This window comes from Halichoerus grypus, chromosome 5 (assembly GCF_964656455.1).
Source record: "Halichoerus grypus chromosome 5, mHalGry1.hap1.1, whole genome shotgun sequence".
NCBI classification, from domain to species: domain Eukaryota; kingdom Metazoa; phylum Chordata; class Mammalia; order Carnivora; family Phocidae; genus Halichoerus; species Halichoerus grypus.
The window spans coordinates 169,616,548-169,634,185 of record NC_135716.1 but is presented as its reverse complement, the minus strand read 5'-3'; the positions used below and the strand labels follow the sequence as shown (position 1 = coordinate 169,634,185).

General features: G+C 49.5%; 1 protein-coding gene across 2 annotated transcripts in view; it reads right to left on the bottom strand.

The window, feature by feature from the left end:
• Positions 1-17,638, bottom strand: part of STPG1 (sperm tail PG-rich repeat containing 1) — a 44,198-nt gene that overhangs the window by 1,191 nt on the left and 25,369 nt on the right. For both annotated transcript variants that reach the window (XM_036089029.1, XM_036089032.1), the window contains 3 exons: positions 14,139-14,247; positions 10,045-10,210; positions 2,126-2,316 (listed from right to left, as the gene is read on the bottom strand). In XM_036089029.1, coding sequence (XP_035944922.1) covers positions 2,126-2,316; positions 10,045-10,210; positions 14,139-14,247 — 466 coding nt within the window. The remainder of the gene's footprint in view (positions 1-2,125; positions 2,317-10,044; positions 10,211-14,138; positions 14,248-17,638) is intronic.

Sequence of the window (17,638 nt, the reverse complement as noted above, 5' to 3'; positions counted from 1 at the left end):
ATTCTACATCAGAGCTGGCACGACCAGGGGTAGTCCTGTCCCGGCCTCTGTATCTTACACATGGGGAGGCAGAGAGGGGAGGGGACTGGCCTGGCTGAGGCAGGACTTGAACTCTGGCTTTCAGCCTTCTTTAACTCCCTGTAACTTCTTTAACAGAAGAAAATTTACAAAAGAGTTTTCTATCAGATTTGAAAAAACTATGGAGTAAAGCAATACTGCGAAAGAAGCAAGGTGTCACCTTGGTGGGGTTTTGTTTTCATTTAGTTCAGAAATTTTCAGAAGGGAAGGGGTGCCTGGCTGGCTCAGTTGATAGAGCCTGTGACTTTTTTTTTTTTTTTTTAAAGATTTTATTTCTTTTTTGACAGAGAGACAGCGAGAGAGGGAACACAAGCAGGGGGAGTGGGAGAGGGAGAAACAGGCTTCCTGCTGAGCAAGGAGCCTTATGCGGAACTCGATTCCAGGACCCTGGGATCATGACCTGAGCCGAAGGCAGACGCTTAACGACTGAGCCACCCAGGCGCCCCGAGCCTGTGACTCTTGATCTCCGGGTCATGAGTTCAAGCTCCACACTGGGTATGGAGCCTACTTAAAAAAAGAAAGGGAAAAAAAAAGAAATTTCCAGAAAAGCGAAAGCCATGACAACTGCAGGCACATTCTCTCTAGGAGACCAGGTGCTAGGACCACCTGGGGGTGAATGGAAACTCTCAGACTGATGATGATTTGGCTAATGAGGGTCCAGGCCGATGAGAGCACCAAGCAGTCCAGACTGATCTGGACCCGCTGGAAGCCAAGAAGGCAGATGTTTGCATGGGGCTTCCTCCCAGGCCACCCCTCAGGGAAGCCCACCTTGGCGCAGGAGATCATGGCAACAGGAAGTGGGCGCCAGGTGTCCCACACTACGTGCAGAAGGGAGAAGACCCTCAGGACAAGCTTCTAGAGGCCTGGGTCACACAGGCTCAGACAAGGATCCTGACTGGGTCCCGGGCCTCCTGGAGACTACCGTGTGTATGGAGTGTTAGTACCTTTGCCCAGCCAAGCTGAGCTCTGCCTGGGCTGACCAGTGACCCCCAGGTCCAACCTCTGCAGTCTTCTTGACTGGATTATCATTTCTACATTTCCAAAGCTCTGCGGATGGCTTTCCCTGTCCTGTCCACCTTACATTTTACTCACCTGCATGTGTGGAGAGGAAGGTGTCTCCCCTACCAGACTGACGCCTCTGGGGGTAAGCACCAAGCTAAGTCACCTCTGTCTTCCCAGGGTGGGAGCGTCACCAGTGTTCACTGAAAGACTGAATTACGCAGACCTGCAGCCCCCTCGGCTCTGCCTTCCTCCTCCCACACCATCTGCCTGCCAGCACACCTGTCGGTCCCCAATGCCACCGGCTCTGGCCGACATAAGGGGGTGGCATAGCTAAGGGGCTCGAAGAGAGCTACAGAGAGGTCAAGGAGTTCAGAGACCAGCTGCTGGCGTAGGTCCCTCATGCTGTTAGCTTCCAGGTAGGTCCCAAAGGTGACAGGCCCCCCCCGTGTCAGCCATCTGGAAAAAGGCAGAACTAGACCGTTCCCAGGAGCTGCTCCAGGGAAGAGTCCCTGGCGTGTCTCGTGACAACAGGGCACGGAGGGCACGGAGGGCACTGAGGGGAGACAGCCTGCTGCTCTGGCCTGCAGCTCTCTCACTGTGGCTCAGCGTACAACTTGCTCTCCGGGCCCTTCCCAGCTGTCAAGTGATTCGGCCAGAGTGATCTAGACATTTCTAAGAACGTGCAATTGTTGGACAATCTAACAAAAGCTATGGCCCCTTTCTCCAAAAATTAGTGTCTTCGTGCTCCAAGTCTGCAGGCAAATTCAGGGTCACAGACCCCTCTGGAGCCCATCTCTGAGCCTCTTGGACATCCATGGTCATTGGTTACAAATCCCTGGCCTGGATTAACTCTAAGAGCCCTTCCACCTAAAAACAAAAAACCCCTTTCATACTCCAAAGGTGCAAGCTTAAAAGTCTCCCAGATCGACCCTAACCTCTGTAACCTGTTTGGCAAACAGCCTATAAATCAGTGACATCTGATGGCCCAGGAATGACAAACAATCCCAGATCTGGTTTTTATAGTCATTTAAAACATTCCTCTGACCTGGGCCCGGCAGGCCTGGCTGGGACGGGGCCGCTGTCCACCGGCTGGTGCTGGACACAAAGGACGCAGAGGAGATGAAGTGCCTGGGGGGCCCCGCGTAGTCCACGATCTCGTACTGCCCAGGACCTGGGAGGGGCGGCTTCGGGGGCAGGGGCAAAGGCTGTGCCGAGAAGGTCAGGATGGGGTTTTTCCTTCAAAAAAGACAATATGTGAAGATAGCACTCAAGCAGTCTGTCAACCAAGCCGAGACCTGGCCGGTACCGAGTTGTCTGCATGAGGACTGCTCAGGCACCAGGAGACCTGGGCAGAGCCTGGCTCCGCTGCTTGTGAGCCGGTGCGGGGGAGGGGGCCCGGAACCTCACTTTCCCCTTCTGCACGATGGTGGATTCACAGGACTAAACTCATAGGCTTGTTGTCAGGCTGCAAAGAGATGACGCGCCTCCAGCAGTCATCGGGGGGGCCCAGCACAGAGCGAGAGCACAGTAGGCGCTTTACAGATGTCGTTGCTGAACTGGTCAGGAAATGGCACGAGGCCTCCTGAATTCTAGGGATCTGCCACTCCAGATCAAGAGACCTAGCCAGCATTGACATTTCAGAATCCTACTAAATGTCTTCCTGGCAAGGCAGGATGTGCGAGTGGGAAAATACTTGGTTGGAAATCAAGAGCCCTCTGCCTCACACTTACCATTTACACTGAAATTGTTCCTTTCCGGGTTTATCTCCCTGCCCTTCAGGAAAAGGAGTCTCTTACGTCCGGCATTGAGAGACTACATGAAAGGTCAATGGAACCCCTGCTGGAGCCCGAGCTCTGTCGCTAATTCACTCTGGGCCTCAGTCTCCCCATCTGCAGAATGAGGAGATTGGATATGATATCCTCTAAGGTCCCTTCCAGCTATGACCAGGCCATGGTTCAAAGAGGTCCCCTGGTTGCCCAGGGAATTCTGGGATTGTTCTGGGAATCCCACTCCTCTCCCGGCCGTGCAATTGAAGGCTGCCCACTCCCACCTCACGTCTGAGGCTTCGTCTAAGGTCTTTCACCAAAAGGAAAGGGAAAGTTCTTACAGCACCGAATAGCCACAGGAGACCCACCCCAGCTGGCAGCCAACCCACCCAAACAGAGGAGGGGACCGGGATTCCTGGCCATTGGTGCCCTGCTGCCCTTTGGCCAACACCTTTGGAAGTGAGGGCATTTTTAAACTCAGAGAGCTAGAGGGGGCCTAGGGATGTCTTATCCAACCTCCTCATTGTGCTAAAGAAATTGGCGCCCAGAGAGAGGAAGCGAGTCCCCCAAAGTCACCGAGCCAATGAGTGGTAATACCAGCTCCAGAACTCAAGTCTCAAGGGCCTAGCAGTTTGGGGAAGGCATCACGGCCGAGGGGAACCTTTGAGATTTCGAGTCATGCAGACCGGCATCTGAATTCCAGTCATCCCACTTACTGGCTGTGAGACCTCAGACGAGTCCCTCGACCTCTCTCTCCCTGCAGCAAGGAGCAACAACACCCTCTCTCTGTATGGTACTTGGTGAGTGGAGAAAAGAAGGCACTTGGCTTTGCACCAGCCCACAGTAAATGCTCAATAAAAGCAGCTGTTGTTACTAGGATGACCCTGCAAGCCCGCTGCTTGGTCTCAGGGCAGCAATGGAGCCTCAGAAAGAGGCTAGGGGGCCCCTCGCACAGAGTCACCCTGGGGCAAGCTGGCCACTCCCACTGCCAGGCTGTTGAAAGTCATCGTCAATCTGCTTGAGGCTCACATCTCAGGACAAACGGACAGCTGGCTGGGATGCTTATATTTAGAACAAAGGTGCCCACAGGAAAAGGAGAAGAAACCATGCCTCTTTCTTGCCCTCCAGCTGACATGGAAGAACTGGTTGTAGTGTATAATCAACCACCTCTCCCCTTAGAAATGAAAGCAAGCTTTTCCTTGTTCTGGCTTGTGTCACCCCTTCAAAGCACCCCCAGAAATTTGATGAGTGTGGGACTGGCATCACTGAGAGATAGGCTTGAGTCCTAAAAGCTGGAGCCGGAATGAGCCAACCACGACATGAGGTCACCCCAGGGGTCTGGGTCACCCCCGGGCCCCATTCTTTGAGAAGGCCATGAGGTGTCTACCCTCCTAACTGGGGACAGTTTGCGGGAGGCTGGGCCAGTGTCTCATCAGGATTCTTGGCAGGAGGGCCTAGAAAGATTCCTTGCCCTCCACCCCATCCACGTGCCCAGGAGAGGCTCAGCACCGGCAGCTCGGCTCTCTGGATCTTTAAAGAACACCAGCCACGTGTGCAGCCATGTGCCAGGCACTCTGGGGAGTCCAGACTGTTCTGTGCTAAGACACAGACCCTGAATGCTCCCAAGGGCTTGACAATCCCCTGCTAGTGACAGTCGTGGCTGGTGATTAAGGAACTACAAGCTCTGCACCCACACAAACTTGGGTTTGAATCCGCACTCACTAGCCGTGTGACCTTAGAGAAGTCTCAGCCTCCCTAAGGCTCCGTTCCTTCATCTATGAAATGGGCGATAATAATACTTTCCATCCAGGTTTCTTATGAAGATTAATTGGTGCTTTACTTGTATTATTTTTTTTAAGCAAGAAATATTAGAATAGAGGTAAAAACACTGCACTGGGGAGTGGGGTGGGGGGGGTGGGGGGATTCCAATTACGTGAATCCAGAACTCTACCCTAGAAGAGCTAACATTTGCCCAGCAAGGTAAGCAGGAATTCTTCAGGTAGAAAAGGGCATTTCCCACAGAGGAAACAGCAGGGGCAAGAGCATGGACGAGGCATGAGCTGCAGCTGCATGTGGCAGGAATTGGGACAAGGAGGCAGACACTACGGAGCCTCCTAGACTGCCTTCAGCCCTCAATGCACCCATGACTTCTAGGATGTCCACCTGTTTCTGACCATCCACCCTCACAAACCCCGATGAGAAGCTAAATGAATAGCTCCTATTTATGGCCTCTCCATCCAGCCTAACCTCCCATGCCCCTTGCTCCCATTTGACCTTCCGGAAACCCCCAACACAGCACTGTTCGACCACACCTTGCCTTTGCCTGTGCTCTTCCTTCTACCAGGATCACCTCCTTTCCCTGCCAACTCTGATCAGTCTTCACGTCTCACATCCTTCAGGGAAATTTCTGTGGCCCCTGCCCTCCCCCTGCCCCATTGCCCTTCCTGGGGCTCCACAGAGCAGCATGGCTCCTGGAGTCAGCTGGACCTGCATGCCACTCCTTGCTCCACCACCTTCATCTGTACTCTATGTAACAGTACTGCCCTGCAGGGGAACTGGGAGCGTGACGCTAGGTGACATCCACGAAAGCTCTTAGCTCAGCGTGGCTGGGCCCTCGATACGTTCTAGCCCTTCTTCTTTTCTCTGTACAGAACATGACAGGTTTTCTAACGCTCTTTACGTGCCTAGCTCTTTAAAGCAGGGGACTGCATCTGACTCATCTTTGAGGCCCCATCCCTATTCCCCAAGACATTTGCTGAACTGCAGAGAAAAGCGGAGGGGTCTCAGCAAGTCGGGGAGCCCAGACATCTGAACCCCACCTGACAGTTTTAACATCGTTCGGGGCTGCTCCCTCCACGGCGGGGTGGGGCTGGGCAGATCACAAAGGTCATGCTGGATCAGACCCAGGGCAGCCCTCAGTGCATTGTGACCGGGGCTTTTATGAGCCTCATTGCTCAGTTATAAAAGCCAACCTGGTCCTGCCCCGTAGAAAGAAAACATCTATCAAAGGCTCTGAGTTGGCCACAACTGGATTAAGTATGTTTGCAGCTCCCAATGTGAACTGTTTGCAAATCGCCCAAGAATAATGAATGTCTCCGAGGACTCAGCAGGTCACTCGGGGAAGGCATCCGAGACCCTCGGGACACTCCCAGGCACCGATTCACTCTGCCTCGGGGATTCCCAGGGTTGGGAGGGATAAAGGGGCAATTTTTTCTCATCATTAAAGGGCAGCCGGTTGCCTCTGGGGTGGAATGCAGCATCTGTTTAACAGGGTAGAGGGTGACAGATTACAGCCGCTTGGGAAGAAGCATCCCATATCTAATTGAAAATCCCAGGGGAACTTTAGGTGGGTCATGATAATTACCCAAATTGGCGCGGGGCCAACAGGGTTTGATTCTTCAGCTCTGGCTGTGGCAGGACAGCGTGTCTGTGCAAAACCAGTGGCTTAGAAACTCCAGGAAGAAGATCAAGGGTTAGAAAGATGTCAGTGGGCGTTTCTCCTCCCTGCTGGCGAGCGTGCGTGGAAGGCAGCACCCGGGAGGGACCAGTTTGATCTCTAAAAAGCCCTTATCCTGACTCACCCTGATTCACTGACTCATCACTGTGTCGGTATTGAAGACCTGAAGCGGACACCTCACTTATCTTCGAAAGCCCCCCCGTAAGCCGATAAATGCTCTTAGCTTTGCGTCGGAAGGTGGCCACTGCAAGGAGACAGCTGTGCCCTGTTCTTCAGCTAGGGAGCCCAGACATGGTCATCCGAACATCCTGCCAGCCCTTAGCACAGCACCTGCCCTCCAGGGGCCACTCAAGAAGCAGCAGGTGAGTACAGACGACCCGCTCACATACCTCAATAAAAATACAAGTTGCGTGTATCGAAAGCTTACCGTGCGCCAGACCTGGTGAGTTCTGGGGGTTATCTTATGTTATCCTCGCAAGCACATTACCAAGTGTTCGTTTCACAATTTGCAGAGTTGAATTTGAATTCCTGGGAGTTAAGGGGCCCCCTCCCCACCCCCAGGCTTCCAGAGCTGGGGAGTGGGGAAGGGCGGTTCAGTGCTGGTCTGACTCGGAGGCTGTGCGTATACACATCCCCTAGGCCACATTGCCTCTGTAGCTCATTCTCAGCTCTGGGGGCCAGGGGGGGAGAGCGGAGACAAGACAAGCCCATGCCTGGCCCCCTGCCGGCCTCCCAAGCACATCACCCAACCCTCAACTCCCTGGGCTTCACTTTTGTTGGTGGGTAACATGGGACCAGCCATTCTAGGGACAACTCGTATCGCCCGATTCTTCCTGCATCCTCAAGAAAGCAGAGCCTAAAGGTTACTTTTGCAAGCTGGGACCCTCCCCCAAAATAAGGAGCCAAGCACTGTAATTCAAGACAAATAAGGAACCTGGGCTGCTTGCACTAGCCACAAGGAAACCCAGTGATGACTCTCAGGTTCTCTGCCACTGCCCCATGCAGCCCTGGAGAGCGAATAGTGCTCAGACTTGGTGTGGATAAAGTCTAAACGAAGTTACATAGAGATGGGGAAGAAACAATGCAGACTTTCTTAGGGGCCTGATGATCCCAGCAGGTGCCCCCCCCCCGCCCCACTCCTGCCACTCCTGTTCCTCTCTTCCCTTCCGGGACACAAGAGAGGAAACAGAATTCCAATTTGAGAGACTGGAATCTGGATACTCCCTCAATAGAGGGTATTTAGCTGTATCTTTGCTTTATATTAACTCATTTCTTCGTCATTGAACATAAACCAATGGATGCTTGTTTAGATTACCCCAGAGCACACTTGAGTTTTATCTTCTTGTTTTTTGAGTATAATTACAGATTTCTCGGCTGTATCCTTTCCATGTCAATTAAAAATGTATGTATTTTGGGCCTTCTTTGTGGGTCCAGGCTGGTTCCGTGTTCGCTGCCCCTAGTATGTGCTCCTGAATGACATGGTGAGCAAACCCGGGGGCCTGGAGTGTCAGAAATGGAAAGACCTCCCCCTCTTTTCACACATAAAGAAATAAGGTCCACGGAGGTGCTGAGAGCAGCCCCAGACCATGGGGGAAGTTAACACAAACGTCCTGCCCAGGGCACCATGTTCTCATCAGGGGGAACCCAAGTTTAGCAGACACTGGGTTTAATAAATTTCTTTACTTCGGGACATCTCATAGCCTTTAATTAGGCCATGCACACAGTGGTGCTCCCAGGGGCAGAGGGTTCATATTCAGTGCTTCCTAGACTTGTTAACCAAAGATCTGTCATTCACAAAGCATCACAAAACAGCCAGCGATCCCCAGACACCCCCAGACACACCAGCGCCCCTGCACTGCACCCAGCTAGAAAGACTGCCCTCCGGATCTGTGTAGCCAACAGCCTTGGGGCCACATGATCCAGCATTTTGTTGCACGTGCCTCCGCTTTGCTCTGGAGTCATTCCCAGGGGAACCCAGCTGAAGGTATGTATGGTGCCCTGCTCACCCGAGCACCCCCACAGCCTCCAGCACAGACCCAGAAACCGACAGAGCCTGTTGACTGACAGGTGCAAATGCCATAAAATGAGAATTATTTCAAACCGCTTGTCCAAACTTTAGCAAACGCCGAATGGCACTTCTCTGGGGAAAGCAGCTCAACACTGAGTGTTCTCCACTCTCCTTTTCACTACTTCCTCGAGGAGCTTCCAGATTCAAGCTAGGGGCCTGAGTGGCTATGCCAAAGAGGAGCTGTACCCTATTTGCTCATATGCCTTGGATACCGAATAGCAACATCTATAATGATAAAATTCTCATCTAACCCTCACAGAACCCCTATGAGATAAGACTCTTCTCTCCACTTACTAACATGGAAACTGAGGCTCAGAGAGAAGAAGCCTCTGCAAGGGACAGAGCTGTGACTCACACCCAGTTCTGCTAGCTCCAAAGCCTGTCCCCTTACCCACTCTATTTGCTGGCAAAGCAGGGGAAAGGTGGTGTGCAGTGACGCCCTAAGCCCGCCTGGAGGCGGGGGACCCCGACGTTCAGAGAGAGCCTGCTCCTGGAGACCGTCCTACCCCAGTTTTGAGCCCTGCAGCCTGTGAGGGGTCAACCTGCAGAACCCAAGAGCCAAAGGGCAGATGGGACTTGCCCAGTAGATTCCATCTGAGCTCTGAATCCCTTTTCCAGATCGGCAGGTTCTTGTCTTGCTCCTCTCCCCAATCCCGTCTCCTTGTCCTGCGCTGGAGGTCAGAGTAGGCTCGATGTTGCCAGCCTCTCTCGGTTGCCTGGACTTCTGACCCACTGTGTGTATGAGCCTGGCTACCCGCCTGACCCCCAGGGGCCAATCCTGCCTGGAGAGGACTATACTGGGGTGAGGTCTTAGATGGCGACAGGCAGCCTGACCTTACAGTTAGTTCTAGTTCTAGAACCATCTGAGGAATAAATAAGCCCTGTGAGTTCTTGAATCTGTTTGGTGAAAGTAGTATTAAATGCATAGGGTATTAATCATGTTAACACAAATCCCCAGCTTCACTTTTTAAATTTGTGCTAATATCGTCACCATTTGGACCTACTCCATGCCAAACCTATGCTATAAAATCTGAAAGCAACACTATGAGGCATGAATTTATCCCCACTTTACTTCACAGATGAGACCATGGAGGCTCAGAGGGCTTAGTACAGTGTCTTAGGTCACACGGCATGAAAACAGCAGAGCTGAAGTTCAAATCCAGCAGGTCCGACCAACTCCACGGTCTAGACTTCCAACCTATCAGTACAACTATGACAGCCCCATATCCTGCCACCCCAGTGAAGATTTTATGTTATAAAAGTAGAATAATGTCAGCACCAGGAAAGCACATCATCAGGAGGGATGTGGAAAGATCCAGCTAGTCCTGAGCCTGACTCCCAGTGGCATTTCAAGTTAGCTGTGTGCACATAGGCAAATCCTCAGCCTCATTGCAGCCTAGCTTCCCAGTCTCTGAAGTAAGAATAATAATTCTTACAACAGGGTCATTGCGATGGTTGAGTAAGACACTAAGTTGCTGGCACATAGTAGTTGCTCAATAAATATTATGCATTAAATAAGTATTTATTGAGCACCCACTATGTCAACGAGGGCCCCCGGAGAGTGACCTGGAGTTGTGTCCTGCCAACCAGAGACACCCCTTTCTTTTCCGCTTATGTTGGGTCCTTCCCCAGAACCTCCTTTCCAAAGAAAGATCAGAATAATCAGGACTCACGGGATAAGAGTCTTTTTCAGAATCTTGGTGTGATCATTGGGGTTGTAGTAACCAGGTCCCGGGCCTGTTGATGTCAGTTTTAATCCACGTCCAGTTTTTGATTTAAAACAAGACATTAATACCTTTGGCGACTGCTTCACAAGGGATTCGTTGATATTATAATGCCCTAAGAAGAAAGACATTTTAAAACAGAATAAGGAACTCTTCTCAAGTTAATGAAAAGCAATGCCTCACACCTAAGAATACATTTAATACTATAAGGGGCTATCACTCCACGATGGTCTGATGGAAGGGCTGCCTGAAGTAACTGAAAATTACACTCACCCTTTAGGAAACATGCTCACAGCAGCCCAGCTAGGTGGGTCATTGTCACCTCCATTCCAAAGAGGAGGAAAGGGAGACTCGGAGATATTGAATAGATTTGCCAAAAAGATTTCATCTAATTTGGAACTAAGCCCGGCTTCCTCCTCCATAAGGTAAGAATAATTCTTCCAACAACAGGGTGGTTAGGATAGTTGAGTAATACTGAAGTTCCTGGCACATAGTAGTCATTTAGTAACTATTATGCAATCCACAAGTATTTATTTAGCACCTACTATGTGGACCGAGGGCCACCTGTCTCCAAAGTCCATGCTTTCCCACCATGCCTTGTTTCAAGAAACCGTGAGAGAATAAAATGAATTTGGCTGCGCACAAAGCTTCACGAGGAAGAGAGGGTTCTGGGCTGGGGGAAGAGGAGGTAGGGTCAACCCTAAATTGTCAGGAGCCCTGTCGATGGGTGCAGGTGTTTTTGGAGTGCAAAGAGGCAGTACTGAACAATAGTCTTGAGGATGTCTAGATCCTCTGACCCAGCCTTCCCATTACTCAGAAATTAAGGAAATTATTCAACATCCAGGAAAAGCTCTAAGCATAGAGACGCACACAACAGCAGTAGCCGCAGTGTGAGAAGGGGTACGTGGCCTGAAGGTCCGAGACCAGGGGCACTGTGCTGGGACTAGCAGCCCGGTCTGATAAATATGGAGACCATAAAGCCGCATGGCCATGTTTCTGAAAATAAAGGTGAGTGAAAACAATGCCTACAAGTCCCTATATACTATGATGACATCTAGGGACAAATGGATCCACCTGAATAAAAATAGGTGGGAGCCCAGAAAAGTGGTAGCATTGTGGGTGGGAAAAATATTTCAAGTTTTCTAAACATTGTAAGATTGATTTCGTTTTAAATAAAATGTACTCTTCCATTGCAAATGTACTGAAAACAACAATATGGCGCATTAGCAAGTTAACGTATTAGCGAGATTCTATTTAAATGATCATACCCAGTGGTGGCAAAGGTGAGGAGAAACAGGTGCCTCATAGAAGCAGGAGGAGAAATTACCTCTCTGCTGAAGAACAGTTTGGTCACCAATAAAAAAAAAAAAAAAAAACTTAAATATTTTACATACTTTTGACTTAGCAATCTCACTTTAAGCAATTAATATAAGGAAATAATCTTGATTGTACCCAAGCTGTGAGCTATAAGGATGTTTGCTGCCTAAAACAACCTACATTTCCAGTAAGAGGCCATTTGGTCCTTAACTTACAGTACCGCCATGCAATAGAATACCATACATCCGTTTCAAAAATGATATTCTTAGGAGGTTTCTTAATAACATGAAAAGATGTTCCCAATATATGCTTAAGTTTAAAAAAGGCAAATGTCCAGTATAGCAATATTTATAATATTGGTATACTCTCTCATATTTTGTTTCTTTTTCTCTCATGACTGTGTAAATATGTATATTTTATATATATATACAAAATATATTTTTTCCCCTTCCACAGAAAGGTTAAAGCAACCCCTTGATTATCAAATTCTGAAAAGCAGAAGCAAGGAGAGAAAGACACTCATGTTCCTGCGGCCCAGAGAGAACCAAGGGTAAGCACTAGTGTTTATTTCCTTCTCGTCTTTTCCTGAGTGTGGTTGGAAGACTACACAGTGTTGATCTCACAGTGCAATTCCCATTCTGAAACCCATGTTTTTCTTTTTTTTTTTTAATGATTTTATTTATTTATTTAATCGATAGAGAGAGAGAGACACAGCGAGAGAGGGAACACAAGTAGGGGGAGTGGGAGAAGGAGAAGCAGGCCCCCCGCCAAACAGGGAGCCTGATTGTGGGGCTTGATCCCAGGACCCTGGGATCATCACCTGAGCTGAAGGCAGTCACTTAACCAACTGAGCCACCCAGGTGCCCCATGAAACCCACGTTTTTCAAGTGACTCTTTAACATCTGCGTTTCCCCCAATCTAATAGCTTTTTTTTTTTTTTTAAGGAAAAATACAGAGGAGGACATTCGTGATGTGCTTAGCAAATATAAACTTCACAAAATCCAACCAGCAAATGTGTGAAGGTGAGCATTTTGCTCAGAGTTGAAGGTAGGCCAGTCCTGGCCCTCAGCCCCTGAGGAAGGGGCCCTCGGAGCTGCTGGGACAGGGACCCTGCAGGGGCACCAGTCACATCTGTCTTCCCCCAGCAGGAGGAGAAGGAGCCACCCGTTATTTCCGAGAGGTCCAAGCTGATTGTTTATCACGCAGGGGCAGGTTCCCCAGGCAAGTTTTGGGTGGGGAGGGTCTGAGGCACCAGGTGTCAAGTGGGATGGGCCCGGACTCAAATCCACCGATGGGACCCTGGGCCAATTACCTGCTTTCTAAGTATCATTTTTGCCTGAAAAATGGGGATCAATAATAATAGTACCTCACGCTTTCTGAGCAAAATGATTGCGTGCTGGCCAAACCCTCCACAGGGTCTAGAGATCATTCGATGAGAAACGTAAAGCCTCCGGCACACAGTAGGACTTTAACACTTCCTGGTACCCACACACTCTCCCCCTCTGCTCCATTACAAGGGGCTGGGGGCCCCTGAGGACCCTCCCGGGAGGAGTGGGTGCATGTGGCCGGCTGAGAAGGTGCCCACATCTCGGGGTTCACTGGCAGGGCCTCTGGCCAAACTCCAGGGATGCGGGCTTTGTTCTGTATAAAGAAACAAGGTGGGGCTTTGCCTATGATGATGTAAGCCACGGGAGCTTTAGCCCGGACTTAGCCTCCTAATTAGGGCTGGTTTTGTTATTCAGCTTTGGACTGATCTTCTCAACTTTAATCTGGATTTGGTGAAATCAATTTTACCCACACCCCGCTGCAATTTTACCCACACCCCGCCTCCAAGAGGTGTGATTGCACAGGCAAACCCTCCCTGTTCCTCCCCTCAGCTCCGGGCCTCAGGGCTCCCTGGGGGGAGGACCCACTGGGAAGGTCTATTCTGACGAGGGCTCCCAGAGTGACAGTGCTGGCCTCCCCTGACCTCTCTGGAAACCTTTCGCTGAGGCTGGAAGTGGGGAGCAGGTCTGAGAGAACAGGACGGAGCAACACCTCTCCCAGCCCAGAGAGGAAAACACTTGCAGGCCAGCTCTTGGGGCGGTCTCAGAAGTCACTGGGGGCTGATGGGGGCAATAGTCTCCTCAGTCAGACCCCTCTGGGCTTAGGCCTGCCATCCGTCCGCCGTGTGACGCGGAGCAGGTCACTTCCCCTCTCTGAGCCCCCTCTCCTCACCGGACATAGGACTGAGAGCACAGGCCAAGGAAGACAGATGTGTGAGGACTGCACGGAAAATACTTAGCACGGAGTAGGCTCTCAGTAAACGGAGCCATTTTCCAGTGTTTGGGGACTAGTTGATGAAGTCCCCTCTAGGCTCAGGAGGAAAGGAAGGGTCTGGACACTCAGTGTATTGAGTGCCCCCCCCGGGGGGGGGCCTGTGAGGACGCCTGGGGCACGGGAATGTGCACACTTCTGCGGTGAGAAGCCACTTCCCCATCTAGCAGCCCAGAGCAGATGTGCCCGGTCATGAAAAGGGAGGCCAACGAGGCTGCTTTGGGGCCATTTCCAGAGCAGCCCTTCTTCCCCGGAGCTTTCTCCTTTTTGTTCAGCACCTGTTCAACATCCCCACTCCACCCAAAGCCAAACTCCTTCCAAAGAGACTCCCTATGAAGCAATGGTGCCCCACAGAGCAGAGCTGGTACGTTAACCCTTGGGGTCAAGGCCGGTGCAAGGTGGCTGCTTACCTGGGGCAGGTCCTGTTTCAGTGATAGTGAAAAATCCTCTCTGGGTTTTGGACATAAACCCGGCTCGGGCACAGACGTTGTTTCTCTGCTTGCAGTAAGAGACAGAGGCCTGGGGGGAGAACACAAGCATGGTATTCCTCAGAAAATGAACAGAGTGGAAAAGGTCCCCCCGACTGTGCCTTTGCCATCACCCCAGCTGGAGTGGCTGAGGAGTTTGTGGTCACCAGCAGATGTCTGGTCACCCCCCCCCGCCCCGCCATGGCACAGAGGACAGAGCCCGGAAGAGAGCCCGAAGACCTGGCTGCCAGGCTGGTCTCGTGTCTGCCACACACGGGGCGTGCTGCTGCACAGGTTGTTCAGTGTCTCTGAACTTGGGTTTTCTCAGCTGTAAAACAGATCAGGTAAGCCCTGCTCTAGCTGATGCAGTGAGGGTGACAACAGTCAAGAGATATCGCCTATAGGACAGTGTCTTTTTCAAGGCCGTAACACCGCAAATGCGCATTGTTTTCCTTATTTTTTCTATGACTTTTATTCCTTTCAGGACACTGAGTCCTACATATCCCCACCCTGATTCCTTACTGTTCAAACAGCCCTCCTATGAACGCAGGATTTGGGGCACACAAGGGCATCAGGTAATTTAAGATTACGATCAGATCTGTAACACTCCCTTGTCTCGACTTTTCTGGACCAACCAGAAATTAAGAATTTTGACTGATCCACACAATATACAGCATGTTCAGCACTCTGAAAATAATAGGAGAGAGGGAAAAAAAAAAGAACCCTGAGATCATTCCTCTGCTATATGTGAATCATAAATATTTTAAATGCCAATTTGCCGTCAGTCCCCTGTATTCATTAGATAAAGATGCAATAAAAATCGTAAATGTAGTGACTGGGAATATTTACTGAATGAGTGAAACTATTTGCCAGGGCCAGGATGGTTTGATTTTTCTGAGATACTCCTTTGTGAAAAAAAAAAAAAAAAGTTTCTCAAGAAATGCAGATGGCATTTTGATTTTGTGTTTACAAAGGTGGAGGAATTTAGCTTTTCCCAGGGTCCTAATGGCTAGAATGCATGCAGGGAGGGCAAACAAAAACATCAGATGGGGCAGGCTAATTACTGGACAGAGGGACAGGAACCAGGTTGCCGGAGAGGAAGTAATAACATGGTATGGAGAAAAAGGATTCGAATAGAGAGGTGGGGGAATCGAGGTAAGCAAAGGCAAAGAAAAGCCCTAACAGACCTCGCCTGTGGTGTGGCTAACAGGATTATCACATTTCTGCTTCTTGCCAGTTGACTCAACCATTGTTCTCCAGGTCTGAAAAAAGCCTCCTGTAGACAAAACACGATTTCAGCCTTATTCCTCATCCAGACAGAAAAACAACTGAAAGAGGGAGCATTTTTGTATACTCTGAGTGTGTGTCACCGGAAGATTTCACCATTAGACGAGGAAAACAGTCAGCTAGCTTCACTGGCAGGTTGGGAAAAAAAAAAAATGAAGCAGGTTTACTGTGTCACCATGGGAAAAAAAAAATCCAAGATATAGCTGAGTAGAAAATGCACGTGTACCGTGGCCAGCATGATCCTAATACTGGAGGTAGGGATGGGGAAGGAAAAGACCATGAAAGAAATTGCACCTGTTTTTGATGGTGGTTTGCTTTAGAGGGCAGAATTGTAAGAGAATTCTGCTTTTCTAGTTCATGGATTTCTAAAATACTTGAATATATTTAATGAAGAGCATGAATTATTTTCACAGTCACATTAAAACTATAATCAACAAAAACCATGCACTTAAAATTGATCCGTTGGCAGAAGGTCTGAGCCCTGACTTGGGAAACGGTCTTTTCTAGATTAACAACGATATATGACGGGGGTAATTCCTTCAACGTCATGAGCATTTACTGCAAGTGTACCGCATACCAGGACCTGCGCGGGGCGCTGGAGATGCGAAGCTGGGTGAGAGAGCACACAGTGGGTTGCGGAGGCAGATGCCTGAAACACTAACTCCCTCTCTCAGGAATGGCAAAGGTGCAACGGCCAAGAACATTATCAATTTCTTGGACCAGGTCTTGACCTCTCTCCTGTTAGTATAACAGCCTCCTAACTGGTTTTTCAAAGTCCACTCTTCACCCAAACGGTGGTCCATTCTCCATATGGCTGCTGGCGGGAGTTTTTTTAAAAAAGTACATCAGATGATGTCATCCCCCTCAAAGGCTTCCCGCAGAGAACCAAATTAAAGATCCCTCCCAGGGTCTTTAGGGGCCTGAACGAACTGGCCCCTGCCTATCTGTCTGGCTTCCCCTTATTCTCTCTCCTCCTAGCTAATGCTACTCCAGCTACCTTCTTGTAGTTCCCCAAGGCTCAGCTGCTTGCTGTCCCAGGACCTTTGCACATGCTGTTCCCTCAACTCTGGCTCTTCCTTCAATTCTTAGGTCTCAGCCCCAGAGCCTTCTCTGACCACCCAGTCTAAAGTACATGATGCTACCAACCCCCCATATTCTCCACATATTCTGTCTCTCAGGGTCCAACTATTTGTCTGCCTCAAAGCTGGCCACAGTTTGTAATTATTTTGTTTGCCTGTTTACTAGTTTGTCATGCATTCCCTGCTGAAATCTAAGCTGTATCACTGGTCTAGCACAGAGTAGCCACAGATTCCATGAAGGGAGACCCAGCAGGGCTGGGACAGGCTGACTGATCACTCTCCAGCTATATACCCCAGCCATCTATCTGCGCTCACTGATATGCAAACGGTCCCTTTGAGCGGGCTAACTTTGGGCAAATCCCTTTTCCTCCCTGAGCATCAGCTTTCTCTTCCGTAAATTGAAAAAAGAGATAACACACTTCATGGATTCTTGTGAATATTAAATGAGATGAATACATAATGCTTAGAACAGTACATAGGCCTGCAATAGTACTTCATCTTCATCTCATTATTATTTTCAGGCTCTGATTATCCCGGGGGAAGACTACCTAGAGTTGTGCTGTCTAATTTGGTAGCCACCGGCTCTCGAGCCCTGGGGACATGGCTGATCCAAATTAAGATGTGCTGAAAGTATAAAATACACACTGGACTGTAAAGATAGATGGAAAGAATGTAAAACATTAGTTATTTTTATTTATAATTATGTGTATAATTATTATAAATAAAAAGTATAATTAATAATTTTTATATTGATTAGACATTGAAATTAGATCCTGAATATACTGGGTTAAATAAAGTATATTCTTAAAATTGATTTCGCCTGTTCCTTTTTACTTTCAAATGTGGCTACTGGGAAGATTTGAAGATTTTATTTATTTATTTTTGCGAAAGAGAGAGAGAGAATGAGCGTGAGCTGGGGGAAGGGCAGAGGGAGAAGCAGACTCCCTGCCGAGCAGGGAGCCTGATGCAGAACTCAAACCCAGGACCCTGGGATCATGACCCGAGCAGAAGGCAGATGCTTAACTGATGGAGCCACCCAGGCGCCCAATTTAAATGATATATGTTGCTCCCATTATA